Raw genomic sequence first — 25,353 nt, 5'->3', positions numbered from 1 at the left:
GCAACTTAAGAAAAACGCAACTGGAAAGATATTTGCTTGGTTTGATCCTATCCTTTCAGTGAATATATTCAGTCCATCACATGCAAACACATACATTCATCTCTCCAATGCCATATACTAAACTTCAGAGCAAAGAGCCACTGTTTGACTCAAGCCTGCATAATTTCAGGCAGCTTGGTTTGGCTGGGCTGAAGTTCACAGCACACATCATCGCAGGACAGCTTCAATCACACGCACACAGGCACCATAGGCTACAGCCACACATGAGCTAGGTTAAACATGTTTTTAAATTCCCTCTACCCCACCCCCATACTCCTGCTGTGGGATCAGTTCCTTCACCTAACCCAGAAGGCACAGATTGCAAACGCCAGTAAAATACTTACTGCCAAAGCCCGCAGGAAACTTAATGAAGTGAGGATAATTCCCATACATGTTTAATCTTCAGTTCATCTCTTGCCTTTCTAAACACAACTGCCTCCTCTAACTTCAAAGCTGCCCGGAGTGCAGCGCAGCCCGTCGGGGTCGGGACATGGCTCTGCAGGAACAGGGGCTCTTGGAGGGTGCTGGGGCAGCTGCCTCCTCCCGTGGCCTCATCCTCACTTCACGCCGGCAGCAGCTGCTCGCCGGGATGAGACATACTCTTGTTCTCCGCCGCTCAGGGCTGGCTCCCGTGCTCAGCTGTCTCGGCTCCCTGCAAATTCACGGCAGACCGTCCTGGTAGCATAATCACCCGGGTAAGACGCCAATCAATGCGTGATGGCTCCGGTATAGATCAGAAATTGCGAGGAGGTGGGGAGGTTAAGTTGTTTAGGGGAGGAGCATCATAGGGAAGGAGGGGGGTGCTTTGCTTTTCCACCAGTGAAGACTCGATGCAGTTTATTAGTTATACCAGCCCCAGCCATGTGGAAGTGTTTTCCAGACATGGGAAGGACCAACCCTTGCCCAGAGGGGCTGGTGCCCTGATGATGGGCTGGCGGACAGACAGGGCAGGAGCACCCATGCAACCATCCCAGTGCTTTGGGGTTAGGGTTGTGCGGGACAGGGAGCTCCAGGCTCCCATCCCACACCAAGCCTTGCCTCAGCTGCGCTCCTGGCACCGAGTCATGGCCCCTGCAGTGCTGGGCTGCGGGCAGCCCTAGGAAACACAGCCAGGGCTGAGGAGCACCAGGACCTTCCTGGGGCTAGCAGAGCTGGAGGCTCAACTCCTCTCCCCAGCCCCATCCAAAGGAGTCCAAAAACCACCCGAACCACCAAAAAAAGCATCATTAGCCAGCTGCTAAAGTTGTATGGGATAAGAAGAGGTGGGGACACGGGACAGAGCCCAGGGGGTTCTGTAACAGTCAGTAAAGCGTTCACAGCCACGGCAGCAGAATGCAGTAGGCTGCACAGACAGTCCCATAGATACATCCACAACTTCAGTTTAATGCCCACCTACCCTGGCAATGAAGTACTGCAGGAAACAGGTAGAAATAAGCAGAAACAAGCAGCCAGTTGCCAGATCAGGGCAAAGCCACATGCAGTCTCCAGCACTGCCTCCACTAGTGACTGGTACTCTGAAGGGGGGGGGATCAGTCCCAGTTCCCTGCCCAGCAAGCCCCCTACCCAGCTGCTGCAATTCTGGAGAAAGGCAGGGATGCAGGCAATAGCACAGCCCACTGTTTCTGGCTTCTGATCTGGGTGACCTCGGATGAAGCCACCTCAAAGGAATCGAGAAGGGAGGAATTTTGCCAGAGGTTGTAAAGTGAGCAGGGACCAAGGTCTGTACTGACTTACGGGTGTGTTGTAGGAGGAGGTGTGTTGCAGCCCTGCCTTTGGCACCAGCCATGTGGCAGGGAAAGGGGGAACAGGTCTAGCAAGGGCCTCTGCCTTCCCAGGGAAACCACAAACCACCCTCACATACAGGACGGGGAGCATGCCATGCAAGCAGGAAGACAAAAAGAGGAAAGAACAGTAAATTAGGATGTTGGGAACCCTTCAACGGCCTGCTGGCTTTTGGACCCCTCCAGGTCACCCGAGGGCCGTGCTGCCCTTTGGCACTAAGCATGCTACAAGGGGAAGGCATGCAATACGCCAGCACAGAGCTGTTCACAGCATCCAGCTGCAGCTCTGGCAGATGCTGACTGAGGTGCTGTCAGTCCCGAGGTATTGTGTCTGCAGAAGGAAAGGTTACCCTTGTTACTTCTGTTTCTTACCTTGCTCTCAGACATTGCCATACCCATTTCTCTCTAGCCAGATGGTTTAAGCAAGGGAAGGGTTTTTTTCCCTCCCTCATATTAATAACTTCTAAATTATTTTTAAAAGGTGATTCGGACTCCTCCCATTTCTGCTCTGCATCTCTGTGTGAGGACCTGGTAATGTGCAATATCAGGGGGATACCACGACACGGACGCACAGCTCTTTATGGGTAGCAGGTACATCAGATCAACTCCAGGACTTGGAGTTTACCTGCGAATGGGAACCTAACACTTGGGAGTGCATCTCCACGTAGCAGAACAAATGGATAACCAGACTGCTGTCAGGAGCAAGGAGGTTTGCAGGCAATAGTATCAGCATTCTGCATAGCCCATTAGCTGTAGTCCAGGTATTTATGTACTGTTTCTTCTCACAGTTGGGAAAAAAAAAAAAAAAAAGAATCAGTATTCCGAGTAGGTTCTACTGAGGCAAAAAATCAAGTAACTGCAGTCTTGCGAGGGGAATATAAACAGAAGAGATCGCTCTCGTATTTTCTATCTGGCCACCTTTCACATCTCATTTGTTTTATTGCACAAACATTAATGGCACTGCAGGACTGTTTCAGAGGAAGAGAGGCAGCCGAGCAGCATGCTTACACACCCTGCTTGCAGGCCACAAGTTTTGAGCTCTGGAGAAGGGAGACCAGTGGGTCTGATAACCAGCACAAAAGCATAACACAGCAGCATCTCGCTGTGTGGTGCTACGTCCTGTCCCTCTCCCTGTTCAGCTGAGCTTGTGTCCTCCCCTGTCACCACCCCAACATACGAGGACATCCCCAGCAAGCGTCCTCAGCAAGTGCCAGTCCTCCTCTAATTGTCCACAGCTACATGCAGGTGCAGGAGCCACAGGCACAGCTCCTGTTTCAGTGGATGCTGCCCTACACTCACCTGCCCGTGCTCACACACACCCACGGGTCCCTCCAAAACTGTCTCCACCTGCACTAATCCAAGTGGCATCAGGTCACTGGCAACCATAGGGATTTCCAACCTGTAGGCAAAGTTTGCTGTTTCAGGATAATGCTGGCTTTGCCTCCAGTGCTGTCATTTGACAGCCACACTGGGGATCCTTGTCAGGGGCAGAAGGCAAGAGCCAGGCGCAGGGCAGAGATGCCCCAAGGGCCCTCAGGCACAGACCCAGAGTGCTGCAGAGGAGCCGGCTGCAAGGTGGCTTGTTTCAATCTTTGGATAGAAAATTGGATTTCTCAGCAGGGCAAGTTTTTTGCTCTGTGACAAGACTGAAGGAAACATTTTTCAATCAAAAACCCTAACAAACAATCTGCTTCCCAAAGAAGTGATTTTCACATGCACACACACCCTCAATAAGATCCAAGACTTCCACAGAAGAGTGAGACTTTGTGCAACCCCACACACAGCCTGCCAGAGGGATGTTTCTCTGATCCGGTGTCAGTGGAAAGCTCTGGCACGACGGGAAGCCTGCCTGTCCAGCACCCACCCAGAGACCTTTCCCATCATCTGTCCATCACCCTGCAGAGATGCACTGGGGCCATCTACCCCCAGTCCCCAAGTGCCCACCAGCACTCAGAATCGAGCCATTGCTTCAAGACAAATCCACTCTTGCACAACAGTTTTTTGCTTCCACCTGATTGAGTCACACCCCACTGCCATCCCAGCCTGGCTTGTCCCTTGCCCTCAGGGACAGGAACAGGGCTGTGCCCTCGCTGGGCAGCCGTGGGGCAGAGCAGGGGCAGAGCTGTCTGCGTGGCCAGTTCAGCCGCAGCAGCACTGGGACAGGGAGGTGTGAGCAACGAAGCGGCTTTGTGTTTTAAGCACCAACCGTGCTGAGATTTAGTAGTGTCATTAATTCTTACTGGCCACACGGGATCTCGGCAGCTGTAATTCCATGCTAATGAAGTTTTAGTGGGGAATTATTTGTATTGATCTGCCCAGAGCAAAGAGCCTGATTTTAGTCCAGCTCTGCCAGCACCCTCTTCCCCAACCCTCTTTTCGTTCTTCCAGCTTAGAAGAAAGCAGAGAGGAAAGAAGACAAAACAGCTCTGAGCTCCTTAAAAAGGTTGGCAGTCCGAAGCAGTAAGTGGATTACCTTATTGATTTTTAGCAGATCTGGGTTAGTGAGTGTTTAGTGCTGCAGAACACATGCACACACTGAGCAACTCCAGGGAAACCCCTCCAGGCCCTTTACTCAAGCAAAGCAAGCATCAGGCAATTCATTTAGGGGACCACCATGGGTTTTGGGGTGTGGAGAAGCTCCAGCCCCTGTACCCAAATCAGTCTGTGGCAGACTCTCTTAAGAAGTACTGCAGGACCATACAGAGGCAGCCCCTCAATTTCTACTAGAAATAACACGTCACTGCTTCAAATTATTAAACACTTTTTATTCCACCCCCTCCTTATTATATAAAAGGAGAAGACATTATAACTGCCACTGTTATTTTAGGAAGGACAAACATTGCCATGCCACACCCAGATCGGTGCTGCCGACTGCCATCCAGGAGCCACACCTTGGGGGCATCAATCAGAGCAAGACTCCGGACAAAGTGGTGCTGATCCAAGACAACTGAGATGCTAATGTTGTGTTGCGGTCCCCAACTCACTCACCTCCCAATTAGCTTTCCAAGGCCATTGTACTGCAGCCAATATTTCAGCAGTCAAAGCATTTCAGCATCTCAAAGACCTCTCAGTACTACTCCACCAAGCCTTTTGAGATGCTGGTCTCTGGAGTCAGACCTTAAACATGTGAGGGCCTAAAGCAGAATAATCTTATCCCACCCTGCCCCAGAACCAGGAAAGCTAGAGATTAAATATGGTCCCTTTTCCTTGCACACTGGATTGAACCAAGAAAATCCCAGACATTCCCAAGAATCCCATCAGTCCTCATTCCCACCTCCATTTAAAGGCAGAAGCATTCTATGGTCATGCATGTGGCAACAGCATATGCAAATAAAAAGGTTGCAGCTCTCATAATGCTACAGCTGCACATACATCTTCCTCCTGACACACTGCTTCAGAGCTACAGAGTCCCAGAGAAAGCCCGCTGCTCACAGGGTGCTGTCATTAGAGCTGGGGCTCCCTTCATGTGGCTAGGGAGGACACACAGACACCAGGTGACATGCTCAGGGCCAAACAAGAAGTCAGTGGCAGAGCAGGGACTTGAAACTGGGTTTATCCAAGCTAACTGATGGACTGACCCAACCTCATCTATCTGCTGTACTGCTTGGCATTGGCCTGGGACAGACAACAGTCACCAAAAGCAAGGTGCCCACTATGATTCCCTGAAGATGGTGAGGAAGGGAGCTACTTCATCAGCCCTTCCCCACCCAGACCTGCCCTTTCTCACCGCTGTCTCTTGTAAAGCAATAACCACAGGCACCAAGCTAATCAAATTAGCCCCAGAGCCCCACTGGGCTAATACAATTACCAGCAGCAGCACAATCAAACAGCAGCACCACAAACACACCTGCAGTAACACAGCCTGTCCTGTCCTTCTCCCCAGGCCTTTCACATCTCTCCCTGAACCCCACGGTTGCCACCCAATGTGAGTCCCCCCCCAGGGTCGGGAGGGCATGGGCCACCCTCCCCAGTGCCAGGCTGCTCCGGAGAGGGCACTGCCTACCTTCCAGCAAGCAATGTCCCATGCAGCCAAGAGCAGCCTCCGAGGGCAGATAATTCCCAGCCTGTTTAAGCCCTAGGAGACCTTCAGTTATCAGCACTGTAATGAGGCCCTCGACACTAATCAGCAGTGTCACCGAATCCTCTTACGCCTGTCTAAGCGCCTCCAGCAGCTTTGCTGGTTGGAGGGCCCAGCTGCCCACTCCTCGAGGGAATTACCTCCCCAGGCAGGCACCACTGGTGGCACAAGCACATTTTAATACAGATGCAGGTGAGATGCTCCCAGGCACCGGTCCCAGATGACAGGATGACACAGACATACCTGAGCAAGGCCGCTGCCCATCCCAGAGGGCATCTGGGACCAGGCCCACACTGGAGATGCACTGGAGTGGACAAACACTGCAGAATTACTAGAGGAGATATTTTAATGCTAACACTCCCTATTGGAGATGCAAAGGGCAGGTTTACATCCACCCATTTCTGAATATGAAGTGTCATCTATTCTCTGGGATGCTCCAAGAAACTTTTCAGCCACTAACTGCAGATGGCAGGTGACCCCATCTCGCTCCGCTCCTCTGCGCTGGCACTCATTCACAGGGCGACAGGCAGCTCCCTCCGCACATCCGTTCTGACTCACGCTTTCTGCTCCAACAATGCACTTTTTAATATCATGCGAGGAGCAAAAACAACAGGTCCACTATAATGCTGAGATATCCTGAGGCAGAAAATCCATTCGGAGCCCAGCTAGAGAGAGTCAAGTCAATTAGACACTTTCTGGGGCGTCAAGCTGCCAACAATCCCGGCCTTTGTAACAGCGAAGAATCACTGCCTATGTGCTTCCCAGCGACTCCCCCTTGCCAGAGCAGAAAGGTCAGCAGTGGTAGCGTCATGGAAAAGCATGCAGCAAAGTATTCCTAGGAAGGTAGAACCAAAAAAATAGCCATTTGGACCCTCTGGAAAATATTTTTTTGTTGAAAGCATCCATTGCTCTGGGTTGGGTTTGCAGGGGAATAAGCAAGCCCATAATAGAGGAGATTCGTGCTACACCACATAGAGGTTTGGGCATGCATTGTATTGAGAAGCAGTGGTTGGGCCAACAGGGTTTGAGAACTCATGGCTCCCTGCCTGCTTTCAGACAAGCCACTCCACCTTTTAAGCTTTGCTGGAATAAAAAGCATAGAGACAAAAAAGGAACAGCAATACTGCAATGCATCCCTTTGTCCTTCGAGGTAAGCACCTGACTTCTCTTGTCAGTGGTGTAAGGCAGAAAACTGGGCTGTAAAACCAGGATTCTGGGTTGGATGAGCACCGAATTAAGTCAGGATTTCTATGTGCAAGTGCTAAAGTCACTCAGATCCAAAGGCAGGTCTCTGACCAAAAGGCCCTCACATCCAGAGGAGATTTTGGTGGGAAACTAATATTCAGCTCTTAACAAAGTCCACTTTGACATGTCATCTGGTGTTCAGCAAATGGCTTTCAAAGGACAGGTGAAGAAAAAGTTCACTTGATACCACCCTGCAAGCAAACTTTCCAATCTGAGTGCCACAGGACCTACAGGTTGTCATTTAAATGCAAGCCCCTCTTTAACCCTGCTGTACACATGATGTGAAGCTGGGATTTCTGCAAAATGCCTGAAAACAGCTAGATTACCTTCCTTCAAAGAAAACTGCACCCTGAAGATGAAGATTTCTTCATCTCCTGAAAAAATGTTCTCAGAGAAACCTTAGAAGACACAGCCCATGCAACTGCCTGCAATTTTGCCATTTTCCCCAACGGCCATTTCTCAGAGGAAATATTTCAATAGAAGATGGTTCCTTGACCAGGTTAACTCTGCATTATTGCTTGTAGGGACAGGGACTCTAAAAAAAAAAACCCTCAGGAACAAAAAACCTAGATTTCAGGGCTTCTCTGACTACCCAGAAACTACCTACCTAAGTGAAACTTGGTCCCTCCACCTATCTCTGCAGAACTCCTGGAAACTTTCAAAAAGCCTTTTTTTTTTTTTTTTTTTCTCCCCTGGATCCTGCTCCATTCTTCATTCTCTTTCACTGGAAAACCTGGATTTTTGTGGGCAGACTATGTTCCCCTCCTTGGCAAGGGCCTGAGCTGGTGGCACACAGCTGATGGGGGACAGCCCAGCCACACAACTTGTTGCATTTGTTGATGGCCACCAGAGCTCAGCACAGGGTGGGGGAGGTCTTGTCACAGCACTGCCCTGCACAAGGCTACAAGGGCTCCCACCTGCATCCCCCACAGCAGATGCCACAGCCTCCTCCACAGCTGGGGGCTTTGCTTGCTACTCTCACTCTGTGCATCCCCACGTTCATGCTTTTACATTTCCTCTTGCTTCAGCAAGTGCAAAACTCCAGAGACAACCTGTCAATCTCCATCACATCCGGCTGCCTCAGATGGTCTATTTATACCAGACAGGCAAATGTGGGTATCTTGGAGTTCAAGGTAACAAGGGTTATTTCTGCTCTGAGTAGCTCCTTTCTCAGGGGAGGAAGGCTTGCAGGCATCCAAGAGGAACAGCTTCACATCAGGGGGTAGCACCAATACCTTCATGGCTGAAGCCACAATAGCCAACACAGCCACCATTCGGTCTGGTCCCCAAGGTCCCAAAAACCTGAAAGGTTGATATCTATCATAAGACACCTCATCCCAGTTCCCTCTGTATCCTGTCATGGGAGAGGGGAGATCAGCATATACCTTTGGATTTCTAACTCATGCTCTCTCCAAGCTTCAACTCACACTGAGTTTCTTCACTGAGCGCTGCCTGGATCAGGTGCAAGCATCTGACTGCACACTGTCAGGTTAATGCCATAGGTGGGGCTCCAGCTTTCACTGAATCACTCCTCTCTCTCCTGCGCTTTTAGGTCTACAATAAGATCTGCTCTCTGGCAGCCAGCGTGTCTGATCCAGGATAAAGCCTTAAAGCCTGCCTTATCAAGTTGGACCATTACCATCATTTAAAAAGATCTGAAGAAGAAGGCGTTTACATCAGATTAGCACTTTGCGTCACATGGCCACAGAGCTTTTGATGTGGACCGAGGGCCCAAAAGCCACATCGCCAAGGCGCAGTTTCAGTCAGCACTTCTCAGCTAGCTGTCTCCATAGTTCAGTCCTTGCTCCAGCCAACGAGGCATTTTCTATAAGCCATGGTGAGATGGTGGGGCTGCTGCCCCTTTCATAGGATGCTTGCAGCTCCTCAGGAGCCAAGCAGCTCACCTGGATCCCACTTCCACTTCGCTTCTGCAGATGTCACTGGCTCATTAACCCTCTTTCATTAGACTTCAGCCTGTCCATTGGGTCTCCTGAGAGCAGGGAAGGAAATCAAATACTGCTAAAACCCAAGTGTGTCTGCATGAAAGGGAGAGGCAGGTTTCCTAGTGCTTTGCTGCCTCCTCTAATGCACAAAGATCTCATCTGTTTCTGTAATGACATGATCTTCCTGGGGATGGCTCTCCTGAGCTCCACTGAGTTTCAAGCAAGTCTTGGAACAAGTTTCATTGCTCCAAATACTCTGATCCAGCAACCTTGGCCTAGCACTATCAGCACAGCAGTTCTGCACACTGCAACCCCCAAGCTCACACCTGTAACGTCTCCAAGTCACCAGGGGAAAAAGCCCCACACAATAAACCAGATTGCATCTTTGTCCAGAGACACACCCTGTTTGATACTCTGCTGCAGAGACATGCCTATACAGCCTCTCCACAAATACTGCATCCAGAGACACAGCCTAGGCATGGCAAGTGGAAGAAATGAAGCACAACCAACTCTTGTGGCCCAAGCACAAGGCAAAAAATGCATTTAAGATGAGCTGAAGCCCAAAGATACCCTTCACTAATCAGCAGTAAAAAAAGATGGGAGAAGTGGGATAAAAAGACCTCACCTTAGCCCTCACTGCCTCTGCCTCTGGTGGCTCAGACAACTCCACTCTTGATAGATAATCTGGGTCTGTCCCCTAAAGCTACACAGACTTCCACTTCACAGAAAACGGGGAGGAAACAGGTTCATTTTGTGATCATGTCTTTATAGATCCAACCAATATCAGTTCAGGACTCTGCCAGCCTGGTCTGTTTGACATTCAGGAGACTAAGCCATCTCTTTGCCTTGCCCAGGCAGATACACACATCTCTCATCTGTTCTAGGGGCTGTCCGTCCCCTGGGACTCACCTTCCAGTGGCAGCTGAAAGGAAAAAAAACACAACATGAAACTCAGCTAAAATGTTCTCCCATGAGATTGGTTCCTCTCAATGTTTCCCTGCAGAAACTGTTCAAAACCCTTCTCCTCCCTGTGTAGCCAAGGGGCAGGTAAGGAGCCAGCTACAGTGAGCATCCCTCTCCTCATCAATGCCCTCCATTGCCTTTCAAACATACCCTCCTCTGAAAAGCCACATGCTCCCCTGTACCAAATAGAAAATCCACTGGTATTTAAAGCCATGGGAACATGACAAAATTCCCTGTGCCCCAAAGAAAGGAGCAGCCCTGGATCAAGACAACCACAGACCACACCACACAAAGCCAAGATAGCACAGCAGCGAGGAGCAAGCACATGAAGAATTTGCAGGGATGTGGAATGAAGTTTGCTGGCACTGTCAAATATCTGCTTGCTGTCCCCCAACCTCTTCCCAGTAGAAAGAAAGAAGTCAGCACCTGCTCACAGTCACATGTTTGTGTGGTTTTTTGAGCCTCTGAGCAGAAGGAGGAACCTCTGCACAGCAAAAGCAGAGAAGGAACCTGGGGTGATATGGGCACAGCAATGCATGCTCAAGTACAGGCACTGTGCTAATGTGCACTGACTTAAGTCACCTTATTAAAGCAAGCCCTGAAGATCCCAGAGCAGCTTCTCCAACAGAGAGCTGTCTCCTCTGCTAGCCAGACATATCCCAGTTGCAAAATCTGGAACCCAGTCCCTTTCCAGGTCTTAAGCTTTCCAGACCAGCAGCACAGCCCCAAAGGCTAATCTATACCAGTAAATTCACCAGCCCCACGGTATGGTCCCAGGGTCTCAGCTGACACCACTGGACACAGCTCTCTAACAAAAAAAAACATCCCACCTGCAATACCCAACAGCTGCTCCAGTGCCTCTTCCTGGCTGGGAACTGAGCTATCAGTGCAGGTTGGCTCCCAGGATCCCAAGCAAGCAGACCCAAAAGCAGCATCTCTTTTGGGTCTTTCCACCTCTCCTGGTCATCTAGGAAGATGCACCTTTCTGTGCATTCCCACCACCTCCAGGCAAGAATCTCCCAAAACCTCCCCATCATTTGTAACCCTCCCTGGAGAAGAGCCTTGCTGATCTTTCTGCTGAGCACCTTGCACAGCCCTTCCCTTGGAGCAGCCACATTCCTGGCCTTTGTAACAAGTCAGCAATAAGAAAAAGGTCATTTACGTCCATCACCATGTATGTGGCAGTGAACAGGGCCAGGGCAAGGGCCAGCCAGTGCTCTGCAGAGATGTCTGTCTGTGCAGATATCACCACAGATTTTGGGGACAGCCAGTCCTGGACCTGCACAGTTATCACTGATGGAAGATGCCAAACAGTTCAGGGCAGAGGCTGCTAGGAAGTACCTGCTGAAGGAAGGACGCTCGACCACACTCTGCTCCTACCTCCCCTTTAAGCATCCACCATTTGCAAGATGAACCTTTGGCCTGGATCCATCTGGCTGCTTTTTGCACCCATGGGATGCTCTCACCCAGTCCACACAGGCCTGGCCTACCCTAAGTCCAAGTCCCGGCCTACACACAGAGGGTAAAAATATATATACATATATATTTAAAATCACAGACTCAGGTTCAAATCTCAGCATCACTTTTTTGGCCTGATGAGGAAGGCAGCTCAGATGCAAGGATGCTTGATGCGAGATGTGATGTGATCACCCCCTGCCACGCCAGGATCTAAAGGGCACTTGGCTCCCCAGCCACCTGCCCCATCCCCAGCCAAGCAAGCACAGCCACCCTGGGGCACCTGCAGCCCTGTGCGTGCAGCCAGAGACGGATGGCTCCCCAGCCAGCACATCAGCCCTCCCCACGCACTGACTCTCTGCATGAGCTATCTGTCAGGGGCAGGGATCATCGCCCAGAACAGAAAAAGGGCTGAGCTTTTCCCAGCTCCCTCCATACTGCAGGTCAGCAGGGCTCAGACCCACATGTGTGATGTGGAGGCCAGGCTGGCCAGGGCTGCTGAGTGGGACAGGCAGTTTTGTGTGTCAAGCACCCAAGGTGTTGGTGCAACTGTGGAGGAGCTCATGCTGCCCAGGTCGTGACCGGCTGGGGGACAGGTCTGCAAATGCATCCCTTTCTCCCTCAGCAGGGCTCAGTGCCCTGTTGCCCTGCTCAGAGCATTTGGAGTGGGAAATACTCTATGCTCCCCTGTGAGGACAGGCTGAGAAGTTGGGGTTGTTTGGCCTGGAGAAGAGAAGGCTCCGGGGAGACCTTATAGCGGCCTTCCAGTACTTAAAGGGGGCTACAGGAAAGATGGGTAGGGACTCTTGATCAGGGGGTGCAGGGATAGGATGAGGGGTAACAGTTTTAAACTGAAAGAGGGTAGATTTAGATTAGATATAAGGAAGAAATTCTTTACTGTGAGGGTAGAGAGACACTGGAACAGGTTTCCCAGAGAAGCTGTGGCTGCCCCCTCCCTGGCAGTGTTCAAGACCGGTTTGGACGGGGCGTTGAGCAACCTGGTCTAGTGGAAGGTGTCCCTGCCCACGGCAGGGGGGGTGGGATTAGATGAGCTTTAAGGTCCCTTCCAACCCAAACTATTCTATGATTCACCTGCTCTAGGGTCACTCTTTGCTTCTGTGGCCATATATCCCTAAGAAAACCCATCCTAAAGGATGTGGCAGGCCCAGCCTGCCTGCAAGCTGCCATCCCCCAAATGCAACCCCATTGCCTGGCTTGAAAACTTTCCCTAAGTGCTCTGCTGTGCCCTCCTCGCCTTGTGTATGCCTTTAACAGTTTGCTGGATTACCCATTGCAACTAAAATAACAAAGCTACAAAAGAAGAGGGCAAACAAACGCGATATTCTGCAGCAATTAGAGCTAAACAGGGGAAAGGGGAGCGGGGAATGAATGGACAATGGGGAGGGCAGAGACACGGCAGCCCAGGCCCAGGAAGCTGGGCACAAACCGTCCTCGGGAGGCCAGGTCTGAGCCAGGGAGCAGCGAGCTGCATGTAAGGAAATGCAGGGAGATAAAAAGGGTTATTTAAACAAGCAACAGGCGGTCCCCACGGGGCGGCTTCATCACAGAGTGTCCAGGGAAGACGGGCTCCTGCTATCCCCCTTCACCAAGTTGTTTCAGGTGGCGGGGGGATGCTGGCAAGCTTCAGTGGGGTCAGCTTAGAAAGGAAGGAATCCATTAATCTCCCTGGTAATTACTGCCACATATGGATTTGCACAATTACACTCCCTTAATTGGTTATTACAGGCAAGCCAGAGTGATTGGACAGAACGGCTGGGCTTTAACCCCTTCACTGCACCCAGGGCCAGCCAGACACTGAGGCAGCCTTCCTCCCAAAACACTGCTGTATCCTCCTGTAACCTTGCTGGCTCCTGTGCCAAGGACCAGCAGGCATAGCCCCCGGCCTGAGGCATCTTTGCTCTGATGCCTTCCTTTCAGCTGGGGATCCCAAGGAGATGGACCCAAGGGGAAGGAGTGAGCTTGCACCTCAAACCAGCCAAACTCATCTGCTCTGGGTTTGCAGCAGACTCACTACACACTCCCCAGGGTGCTGAGAGACTGCAGACTCAGATCTTGTTTGTTTTTAGAAGGACACCCGGATTCCTTGTGCACTTCGACTTTGTGCCCTCAAGCCCAGCAGGGTTGGTGCCAATAGGAGGAGAATCCACCCCCAAGTCTCTCTCAGTCTCTGAACACAGCTTCTTCGACTAGATTTGCAGCATACTGCTTCTCTTCCTCAAAGCACTGAAAACAGAGGCTTTACTCTAGTAATAAATATGTATATCAACCACAGTAATATAAGCTATGCCAAAAAGTACAGATAAAGCCCTTGTAAAACTCCAGACAGCACAGGACTTCTGCCAGTTGGGTATGGAGGCAGTCTGGTCTCCCCACACCACAGCCACCACCTCCAACACCCCTCACGGGTAACAGACCATCCAAGAACTGGCCCCAAAATGTCTTGTTCAGGATCCAATAATGTTTCTGTAGAAAACTCAGAAGAGGCAGGCCAAGGCAAGAGTGATTTCTGCCAGAATCATGTCATTAACAAATTCCTGTTAAAAAGCCATAACAAGAAAGCAAACAAGAGCATTGCAGAAAACCCAGAGGGCAGCAGGGCCCATCTGAGGAGAGAGCTACTCTCAGCAGCCACTGACATCAAGGACAGAGCAGGCATTAGCATCCTTGCACACCAGAGCCACCACACTGCTGCTTGGCTTTTTCAGGCTCATGCCTACACGATGCTCCTCCACAGGAGAGGGCACAGAGAAACCTACACGTCACCCAGATAGAGAAGACTTTACACATTGTTTCTTGCAGGACACAGCAATGCACCACTACACCACACTGTGCTTCCCCAGCCTGGCACATTCAGTTTTTCTCTAATTTATTGCATTATTGCAGTTTCCCAGAGACTTCCTCTCTGCCCTCATTGTCACATGTGTGGATGAGCCTTGAGATAGCACCCTGTGACTCCATCCTCTCCCTTTCCCTAGGGTAGTTCAGCACCCCTGTCCAGAGAGACAGCACTTGCTTGGCCGCACGATATTGCTCAGCACAAGCAAGGGACTTAGGAGCAGAACCAGGCATCACATGAGACACGTGGTGAGGACTTTTAGCTCAACTTCTGAATCTCCCCAGCAAGCTACTGCAGCAGGGATGAGAAGAGAAACCAAGCAGGATCACAGCAAGAGAAGAAAACTCTAACTCTAAATTACCCTCTAGCTTCATCCTCTGGGTAAAAAAGGCCTTGGGAAGTCTGCCTTGGATTTTCAGCTGAAGTAAATCAAGAGGAGACTCAAAACACCTGCAACAAACACCCACCCACCCCTTCCCCTACTGCTATCCCTGCAATAATGCTTGCTACAACACTCTAGATCTAGCCTAGGAGAAGCCTCCTTCTCATCAACTAATTAAAGGGCTTTTACTGTCCCCTCTCTGCTTCAAAGAGTAGGCCTAGCAATAAAAGTCTTCTCCCTAGAAGGTCACTAGAGTTACATGGAAGTTGCAGTAAGATTTGCTCCTGTTGTTTCAGTCACCTGTGATTTCCCAGCTCCCTGACTTCAATATAGAAATTTCTTTCTCAGGCAAAAGCCAGCTCCAAGCTCACTGTCTGAAGGGGACCATCTCGTCCATTGTAAAGGCAGCACTCCCCAGCTTCCTGTGAGTGTTTTCAGGCATGCCTGAGCTTGTCTTTGAAGAAGAGAAAGGCAGGCTAGCCCTGCACCCCTGAAAGGTTGCTGATTCCTCCTGTAAACCAATTGCCTCTGCAAAGTTCGGAATGAATCTTCGGAGCTGTCAAAGGGAAGATCGGGCAGAACCTGCAACTGTGCTTAAAAAGGTCAGCTGGGAAAAGTCAGGATGGGAAGGATGCTTGCTTTATTGACAGATGCAGAGTGGAAGGGGCTAACTTGTGAGTATCTGCAAGCTGGTTTTGGCAGCACACGCTAGACTTCAACTCTGGGCTTTGTTGGCTGCAGCTGGTGACAAATCCTGTGTGGATCACATCCAGACAACAGTGTCTGGGGAGTAAGCTTGAAACTGCGACTGGGGATGGGCACCAGGCAGAGCTCATCTGGGGGATGAGAACAGGCTAGTGGGATGGATGCTTTTATGGCTTTTGTGACCCAGATCAGCTTTTTAGATCTCTAAGACTAGAACATCATTTTCTCTCTGTCCTTCACTTACATGCACACCTATTTGTCCAGGTTTCTGTAGGAAACAGAGCTGTGAGCATCCATGCATTTGCTGGCAGTTTCTCATGTAAAAAGTGAATCACCCCAGTAGAAGAATCTTCCAGACTGATGGAGTTTGACGCAAACTTCCCTTACCCTGAGAACACTTTAGACTCCAGGTATGTTGAAGGGTTGGAGTACTTGTAAAAGTAAATAAATAGAATTTTTAAAAATTACAATTCCTCAGTGATTATAACATGGGTTCTGCCAACACAGAAATGTACCAAGAATGTCTTACAGCTGTGCATCGCCTTCCCATTTGTGTGGCACTACAGAAACCCTGCTAGAATTGCACAAGGTTTACGCAGGGAGCTGTACATCAGCACTACCATCAGGCACAAGCCTAAGTGGCCTTTCCAAAATACTTTCAAGTTCCTGTCTAGCTCTCAGTCCTGCCTTTTGCCAAAGTCCCCTTCCCCTTAGCCTGGCTCAGGGTATGATTTAAACCACAGATTCTTTGTGTGCCTCACAGGTAGTCTGAGCTCAGGCCACAGGAGGGATTTGCCAGCCCCTTGCCATTCTCAGAGCTGGTACCAGCTCAGTGAGTCCTGGACACCAGCAAGTACACCTTTGGAGCAGACATTAGCAATGGTAGGTGATAACAGGCCCTGCTGTGCCCCACAGGCTGCCAACACACACTTAAGGACAGGGACAGCCATGGTCTGTGCAGCCAAGGGAAGGGAGGCAGAGACAAGGGGAAAGCAACCTCACTGCAAGCACAAGCCAGAGCCGGCAAATTCCTACCCACTGCCTGCTACCTTGACGTCTCAGCATGCTGCCTGCCCGTTTGCACTCAGGGAACATGTCCCGGCCTTTGGGGAGCAACCCCTGCCCTCTCTGCAGTCCCTCCAGCCCTCTGATCTGCCCAAGACAGGTGGGTTTCGATTCCCAGGGTTCAGCCCCTGGTGCAAAGGTTACTTTGCATCCAACTGTATCAGTTCCAGCATTGTGCCACTGGTTTAACTGATACACAGGAATCAGACAAATAGTTTATCTGCTGATGCTAATTAAACTTGATATGGATATGTGACATATTTACTAAGAAAGCAGCAAGAGAAGTTGCTGGTTTGAATTTTATGTGACTTGGAAATATATAAAGGCAAGTAAATATATTCCTTTTGGTCAGAATATTGTTATACATATACTGCAAAGTGCTCATACACAGCAGAGGTAGTGAAACACATTGGGACAGGTCAAAACACAGACCAGGTTCAAAGGGGTCTGAAGTGAATTAGACCATCAGGGCATTTTCCCAGTGAAATTGTCTCTCTCTGTACATACTTAATATTTGACAAAATCAGTATTTATCCAGAGAGAGTTTCAGTTTTTGGAAAAACATCACTTTGTTATAAGCATTATTCTCGTGGAAAATTCTTGACTAGCTTTACATGTAACTTCCACCTGTCCTTACTAACATTTATGAGCTGATCCCCAGAACTCCTTTAGTATAAGTCATTGCAGTCCTCATCTGTAAGTACAGATGTCCCCTTCCACACCCTGAACACTTTTCTTTCCCTCCATTGCAGGAGGAAAGCACAGACTGACAGAAAACAGGTATGGAAGAGACCTGGCAAGCTCATCTCACCCATCTTCCTGCCCCAAATCAGACCAGAGACCTTCAGGGACAGAGCTGCCACCTCCTTCCCTGGTCCATCTGTCCCATCACATCTCCACCACTCCTGTTAAATAGCTTTTCCCAGTGTCTAAACTGAGCCTTTCCTCCTGCATTGAAGAGTGCAGCACAGTGCTACAAGGGTTTCTTTCCAAAACCTGTGCCTGAATTAAACTCCCACAAAGGCTCCGTTCAGTCAGCGCCGATTGCTGTAGGAGCAGCATGCCCAGGAGGCTGGGCAAACCCCATGGCTCTTGGCAATGGTCACAGTGGTGTCCCGCCACCCCTCCGCGCAGCTGCCCAACCCACAGCTGAGCCCACGCTGCTGCTCAGCACAGCCGATTCGCGTGGGGTCAGGGCAAGGACTTACAGAAGTGAGGGAAGGAGCCTGTTTCCAGGGAATAAGGAGCCTGCGTGCCCGGCTGCATTTCCAACCTGCGTCCTGTCTCTTCGGTGGACTCAACCATGAAGGGAGCTTTGGGATCAGCTCTCTCAGCTACGCTGGGCTGTTGGAGAAAGAAAGGAGTGTTTACATATTACAGAGCAGCATCCTCACAATCTGTCCTAAGTTACAAATTTACCTCCCAGACCTTGACCGGGGCTGGGGTTTCCTGTGTTTGCTCTTTGGGCTCCTGTCTCTTTGGAAAGCTGGAGATGTTGCAATGCTGGGGGGAGGGCTGGCTGCACAGGCTGCCCAGGAAAGGCCCTGCAATGCAACGGAGTTGGTCCAAAGCAGCTCTGCTGAGAAAGTGTCTTCTGGAAGCAATTTCTTTTCTAACCCCAGCTCCTAAAGGAACAAAACCAAGCAAACAACTGCCATCCTGTCTGAGCATTTGTCTCAGTTCAGCTTTCCTCCTTCTCTCTGCCAGTTGGTCTTTTTCTCTCATCTGCAAGTCTACCCACTCTATCTGATAACAAACTTTGTCATCGAGAAAGTGGTAGTGTTAGCCACATCACCACTGGACTCCAGTGGAGACCAGGTGTAGCTGGCTTTTGCCTCACCGAAGCTGTCTGAGGACCGTGGGGGCAGGTGACAAGGGAGCAATGTCCTGTATGCATTCCTGGGCAGCTCCTTGCAGGTGACCTGGACAGACCCTTGTCTCCAGGAGGCTTTCAGCAGACAACTGGCCTGTGTTGTGACCGGATTTTCTTGTGCTTGAAGTTAGAGCCCCTGGCTTTGTCCCTGAGCTTGCTTATCTCTGTTACACTCTCAAACCATGCATGGGCGTCTGCCTGCATCTTCCCTCCGTGTTTGGATTTTGCCAGTCCTGATGGAGAAGAGCTACAAGCAAACAACATTCCTCTCCCCTGTCTACACTGATAATCTCAGGATCTCATCTCCTCTGTGCTCTCCTCCAGGCTGTGTCAACATCGCCGGGGTTGTGGAGGGCAGGATTGCTCTGACTTCGCTGTCCCGTCCCGTACACTGTGTGCTGCCCGGCTCAGCACAGCCCCACAAAGAATATTCCTCTGGGATGTGAGTCAGACTTGCTAGTGGGTTTGTTTTAACCACCTCCCTCTCCTAGATTTCTCCACATTTACAGCAACAAAACATGCGGGTCCCAGAGTGATCTCAAGACTTCCCCTTCCAGAGACTTTCAGAAATTGAAGCCTCTTGTGTTGCTGTAATCCCCTCAGATCAGCAGACAAAGCATTGCTAAAACCAAGGTGGGCCACACAGCCCCTTCCACATCAGTGCCAACCACTGGGATGTCTCCTGCAGGAGAAACAGCTGCAGGGAGTCCAGGCAGGCAGAGCTAGTGAGGGCACTGAATTGCTGTTTTGACTTTGCTTGCACTTTCACGAAATTCTTAATTGAAATTGCAACAAATTCCCCAAATTCAAGTTTTCATGGAGCTGAAACCCTGCAGGGTAGTCTGGATTGGAGCCAGGAGGTGAAAAAAGAGACATGGAAAGATAAGATACCCTGTGGCAACAGCTCTGTGCCTCTTTAGCAGCCATAGAAATCCAGCGTGCTCTGTCAGCTGTCTCCCCACAAGCATTGCCCCTCTTACATCCTTACACTGCTGCAGGTAAGATGGATCCAAACTCCTCCTTTTCTTTTTGGTTTTTACCCAGGAAGGGCTGCCCAGCAGTCAGATCACTAGTCAGGGACTCCAGATCCTCTCGAACCTGCCACTGACCTTCCAGATCCACTCAGGTTTGCCTCCTCGGTTCCCACAGACAGCAAGATTTCTGTGCCCTGAGTTGCAGTGCTTGGATCCTTCTTGCTATCCCTTTCCCTTTCTCAGACCTCACATATCACAGCAGCTGCCAGAGCATGGAGCCACTCCAGAAACGAATCTCCAGTGTTAGGTGACACATCTTTAAATACACAACAGGAGCCAGAAGAAAGGCTATGAAACACTGCTCTTCCAAAATCTTAAACCTCCACTTGGAGCACTTGGCGTGGCTGTGAGCAGAAGTAGCAGGACATGAACTCTGCAAGCACACAAGGGAGCCGAATCAATGTCCTGTTGATACAGCCTAGCAAAATAAACTAATGATGGACAGGACTGCAGGTTTTCATATGCGAGGGAAGGATTTACAGTGATACCAAAGGAATTATTTCAGCCCCACAGTGACAATACCCACCCGCTTCCTTATTATATTTTATTGATCTTGCCCTAAATACATGTGGCTGGAGGAAATGATGCATAAATTACTAACAAGTTAATTTCTTGCTCCGACACAGACTCACAACAGCCCTTTGAAGGGGAACCAGGAAAGACAATGTGTGAAAGGATAAAGGCAATGAGACAAGCTTGGATGTAATAATCCCATGTGAATGATTATTGCTGCAACTAATGTAATCTAATAATGAAGAATTTACGCCAGATGTCCCCCGGAATATGCCAGGCAGACTCGGGATTCAGCAGTGGATCTATTTCTAAGGAAACCTTGTTAGGAAGAAAAAAAATGCTGTTGTCTGTTTGTCAGATGAAAGGCTGTAGACCTTTATAGTCAGAGTAGCAACAAAAGCATGCCTTGCAAAGCTTCCTGGGAGTGTGTTCATTAGGCCTGATTGCCAATTTGTTTTCAGGTGAAGTTTAAGATGTTGGGTCTGGCCTATAAAGCTCCTAACATTCTAGGAGCAGCCCATTTCAGAAGGTGCCCCTTACCCCAAGCCAGAGCTCTCACCAAGATTTCCCCTGTGTCTCCCTGGGGCAGAGAGGAAGCTGCAGGGAGGGCAATGTTCAGGATAGGTGAATGAACAGTGGAGAATCACCTCCTTTTATTTATTTTGAACTTGCTTCCCTTCAGCTCCCACCAGGATATCCTAGACCAGAGCTCCATCCCCATCCTGGGGCACGACACACCCCATACACCCCCTTTCTTCTCACAAGCCGCAGTATATGAGGACACCACGTAGCAGGGAAAAGGAAAATAGAGAGCTCTGCACCAGAGGACTATCATGAGTGTACCCAGGCTGCTGCAAAATGAGATCAGTTCCAGCTTGGTTCATGCCATTTAGAAGCCCATTTTGCAGCAGGCACGTTGAGCACAGGCCTGGTGGAGCACTGCTGGCCATCCAGGTCTTCATGAAGTCCTGAACCAGACCAAATTTGTTGCCCAAAGAGCAGACCAGAGTTGGGATGATTTGTTATTTCAGACCCAGCACTGAACGAATGCTCTTCTAGCCCAGGTATGAGTACCGATGGGCACTGGTTTCCATGGCATGTTAGGCAATCGGCCAAACCAGAGACCTGACATCAACACTTCCTCTTCATTCAAAAACCCACGTAAACTAAGTGTAAAAACATGCACAAACCACTCTTTTTGCTCCCTCTCCTTGCCTCTACTGCTTATTCATCACCTCTTTGAAGGTATTTTATACAGCCATTCCAAACACCTATTCTGGTCATGCTTCAGGGTTTGAACTGCTCTTCATAATTCCTCATTAACCACTGTTACTTAAGTAGCTCTGATGGGAAGAAGGGGGAAGGGAAACTTTAGCAAGATCCAGATCCACTAAAACACAAACCACTACATTCAACTTGAAAGGTTTGCTTAAGCCCCATTAACTTAATTGGGACTTAACATCTTGTTCATTCGTTGTTTTTGCAGAAGACCCAGAGATCTCCACAGTGAACCTGTGTGACTCCAGTACTGAGTCATGGGGACTGTGCGAACATGGTTTGATTGTGTCAAAATTGCAGCCGCGGTGCTTCTCCCATGATCCTCCTTTGTCAGCTAGTTTGATAGCGTAGGCTGCTTGTCTATGTTGAAATCTCTTTCACGGGGGCTCTTTGATCTGAGCCTGTGTGCTGCTGTTTTGTTCTAACAGGCACACAGCTGCTCCAAAGGACTTTGCAAACAATAATACAAACATAGCTGCACTTAGGACTTGCAAACCCTGATTTTAGCCACTTTGTATGTCAGACGTCACCATGCCTAGAAACGACTTACAAACAGGACCAAAGATCAGGCCTAATTTTAGTAAGCCTTTGGGCTCTGCATCCCCTGATTGTGCTTGCTTTGATGAAACATGATCATAGGATGAAAGAAAGCAAAAACCCAGCTGGCACCTGCTGGGAGGGCAGGGAGAGAGAATCTGGCAGACAGGAGGTTCCTACAGAGATTGCCAACACTACTACACGTCTGTTTTGCTTTTTGGGCAGCATGGTGAATCCAAAGGTGATAAACATTTGGCTTGGCTGGCCAGACAAGATGTGCCCACATCAGATACTGCACTGTGCCTCCTTACTCACTAGCATCTCTGCACCTCTCAAGGCAGCTCCTTCTGCCATGTTTCAAGTCTCCAGCCCCTGAGCTTCAGAGAGGATACAGGCTCTGCTGGAGTGAAACACGTATGTGGGAATAGCTGCTCCCTTACAAAGAGCAGGCTGGCCGGCTGGGCTGCTCTATACCAGACATCTGGACAACTGATTTCAAATTTCAGTTTGCAGCACAACACAAGGATTTTTGTCAGAGGACATCTATGAACCTCAGGAAACTTTGAGATATCTGTAGTATTTTTAGGACAACAGCTTTATTTACAATTCAGGGCCATGATAAGACAAATGTTTAACTAAACTGGGAGTGACTTTGTTCTCCAAATACTTTCAGTGAGGAAGAATGACTCTGAAGTGAAAAAAACTTGCTGTTGTCTGAACATCAAAAGAGGTTAGTAAAGATTCTTGACTACCCTTTCTCTCAGTCTGGAGACCTGAAGAAAGGACTACAGTCCAGTTGTGCTCTTTAACCAAAGAGCATTTAGAGTGTTCTCTTTTCACCGGTCAGGACGCAATTTCTTTCTATAAATATCTAGTGGTTTTACTGCACCATTGAACATGCAGGTGAGCTGGCTCAATACATTTATCAGCCGACCACCTGCAGCCTGAATGACTCATCGCCCCTGCAGCAGCAATCAGCAAGTAACATCCTCTGATGGAGGACAGACGGACAAGTCAAACCACTGGGCTATAATAACCCCTGTTAGCTTTCAAAACCCATTCCTCACCCCCACTCTCACTCCAGAGAAGCCTACAGCACCTCTTCGGAGGGGTGGGCTGTACATCTAGGCATGAGGACCTGCACCTTGGGCCCACCAGCTGGATTTTAGGGAGGTGGTCTGGCCTGCTGGGCCCCTTCTGGGAAGGAAGGGGCTGCTGATAGCATTACCGTGTCTGCACTCTATCACAGGGACCGGTGCTTGCCTGCACCGGAAACAACATGCTAGGCAAACATGCAGACCTTCATGGAAGCTACAGCAATTAGGTTAATTAAGAGCTGGGGAGGTCCCATATGTTTTCTGATCTGTTGTTTTTTAGGTCCCCTATTGCACCTGTTCCCGCAGCATCCAAACCCCCCAAAGGCTTATATTTTCTGGCTCCAGACACGGGAACAGAAGGACGGATGTCCCAGATCAGAGCAAAGGCCTATTTGGCCTCATATGCAGCAGCAGATAGAGAGGGCAGGAGGATAAGAACAGGAGATGTTGTCATTCCCCTGGTACAGGTCCTCTGCTCTTCCTGGGAAGGCCCCAAAGCTCTTCTCTAAGGAGTTCAGTATCATTCTGTCGCTATCCCTGGAGGCACTTAAAAGATGTGTAGACAAGGCACTTCGGGATGTGGTTTAGTGGGACTTGGCAGTGTTAGGTTTACAGTTGGACTCAATGATCTTATAGGTCTTTTCCAACCTAAATGATTCTCTGATTCTGTTTTAGACACAAGGTAGAGGCATGAATTTCCCAGACTTAGCCATCAGCAGTGCTGGGAAATTAAACCAAGTGCTCATTTTTCCAGGCTACAACCTCCGTGCTAGAAGAGCTAACAGCCCCAGCTTGGGATTTCTGAGATAGCCAAAGAGATTCAGACACCAAATCAACCCCACTGTCCGGGACCTGTGCACCCAAATCCCTGGGGTTGCTTGGAGCATCCCTGTAGATGTGGGGTGCCACTGCACTGGGAGCCACCCAGGTTCCTCTCAGAGAGACCCTGCTTTTTGCACGGAGTGCACAGCACCACCTTCTACCTGCAGTACCACTCACAGCCTGGGACAGGGCTCCTCAAATCCTATTTCCTGGGATCCTCTGACAAGTTCTTTCCTCAGGTGCACACTCAGGAGAAACCTGTTCTTCAGAGTTAGCTTTGCTCCTTGCAAAGTCCAGGTGAGTCCATGCTCCCACAACTCCTCCAAAACAGATGGTTCATCCTTGCACAGTGCATTTCTCTGAGGCAGAATCACTTTCTGGAGCTGGTATGAAAGCAAAGAGTATCTGTCTGCTGTTTGCAACCATCTCCATTTCCCCTGCTCATGAACATGAATCAAGTGCTTTAAAAGTCCACGGAGTCTCCATCACCAATTTCTGTCACCAAAAGGCTGACCTGCAAGAGTTGCTCCCTCTTAGTAGACAGGGAAGGATGTTGTGAAGAGTCATTCACCGTTTAATGGGCTGAGAACCAAAATCTGCCCTGTGTGTGTGCAAGGAAACAGGATGCAAAAGTGACAAAACAAAAGCATTCACTGACCCATTGTGTGTGTGCACGTGGCCGCGCGTGTGTGCGCGTGTTATTAGCTCCGTCTGGCAGCATTCAAAACACTTTTGTCAGCACCTAAAGGAACTGGTTCTGAATTTAACGCAGCCAAACTGAATGAACTGCAGTCTGGAGAAAACATTGATCTGTGTCTGAGTTCTTTTCAGCACTTGCATGACTTCAGTGAGCCGGGTGCTTGTTTGTAAGTAATTACAGTTACTTTACAAGAAACTTTTTATGTCCAGTATGTTTCTAAAACCCAGATTTTAAACAAAATCTTGAATTTTTTAATGTCTTGAGCGCCTCTCCTCATGGCACATCAGCTGGGATTTTACACCAGAAGTAAAACTTTCTACTCAGGCTGGGCAAATTAAACACGGCACTGAATATTCCTGAAGAAAGAGCTAATAGAGGAAAAAGAAAATGGACCAGATTGATCTGTACTGACCTCAGCAGCAATGTCCAGCTGCCCCAGTTCAAAAGAGCAGAGTGACAAATACATTCAGGTGAATGGCTGGCCTGTCATCAGTGCAAATAAACCACCAGCCTGAGCAAACTCTGCATGTCTGAGTAGGGCATGCAAAATTCACTGTGGCTTTACCAATTGCCCGCACAATGCAAACTGCCACTCTTCCCTCCAAGGGCATGTGGCGAGGGTCTCTCACCTCTACCCCAAGCCCTGTACCCACCAAAAAAGCCAGGGAGAAGAGCACAGGTGAGAAGGGTCTTGCAAAACAGAGGTGAAGTTGTTCTTCCCTCCAGGAAAGGAGGAAGAGCAGTGGAGAACACAGGCTATCTCCCTGCTCCCTCCCGCATGACTCCATGATGACTACTTCATCACTGACAAACGCTTCAGCCAAATCTGCTGCCTTTAGTTGCAAGAGGTTACTGATACAGGTAAGTTTTTCCCTACAAGTGCCTTTGACAGATTAGAAGAACCTCTGCTACACCTGTTTTTTTGCAGGGATTGTGTTGGTCAAAAGTAATTTTCTGTGAAGTAGCAAAGATCTTCTCCGTTCTCT

At 49.5% G+C, this 25,353-nt stretch overlaps 1 protein-coding gene across 3 annotated transcripts in view; it reads right to left on the bottom strand.

The window, feature by feature from the left end:
• Nucleotides 1-17,960, bottom strand: part of RXRG (retinoid X receptor gamma) — a 39,002-nt gene extending 21,042 nt beyond the window's left edge. The window contains exons 1-2 of one of the 3 annotated variants that reach the window (XM_074832903.1): nt 17,942-17,960; nt 17,722-17,857 (exon numbers count right to left, since the gene is read on the bottom strand). In XM_074832903.1, coding sequence (XP_074689004.1) covers nt 17,722-17,818 — 97 coding nt within the window. In that variant the 5' untranslated portion in view covers nt 17,819-17,857; nt 17,942-17,960. Of the gene's footprint in view, nt 1-383; nt 741-17,721; nt 17,858-17,941 lie in introns of those variants that run through there. The other 2 variants (XM_074832904.1, XM_074832905.1) reach the window with 2 other exon arrangements.
• Nucleotides 17,961-25,353: the final 7,393 nt, after the last annotated feature.

The sequence above is a fragment of the Strix aluco genome, chromosome 8, assembly GCF_031877795.1.
Source record: "Strix aluco isolate bStrAlu1 chromosome 8, bStrAlu1.hap1, whole genome shotgun sequence".
In the NCBI taxonomy this organism is placed as follows: Eukaryota; Metazoa; Chordata; class Aves; order Strigiformes; family Strigidae; genus Strix; species Strix aluco.
Note: the sequence above shows the minus strand (reverse complement) of the source record. Positions and strands in the feature narration are given on the sequence as shown.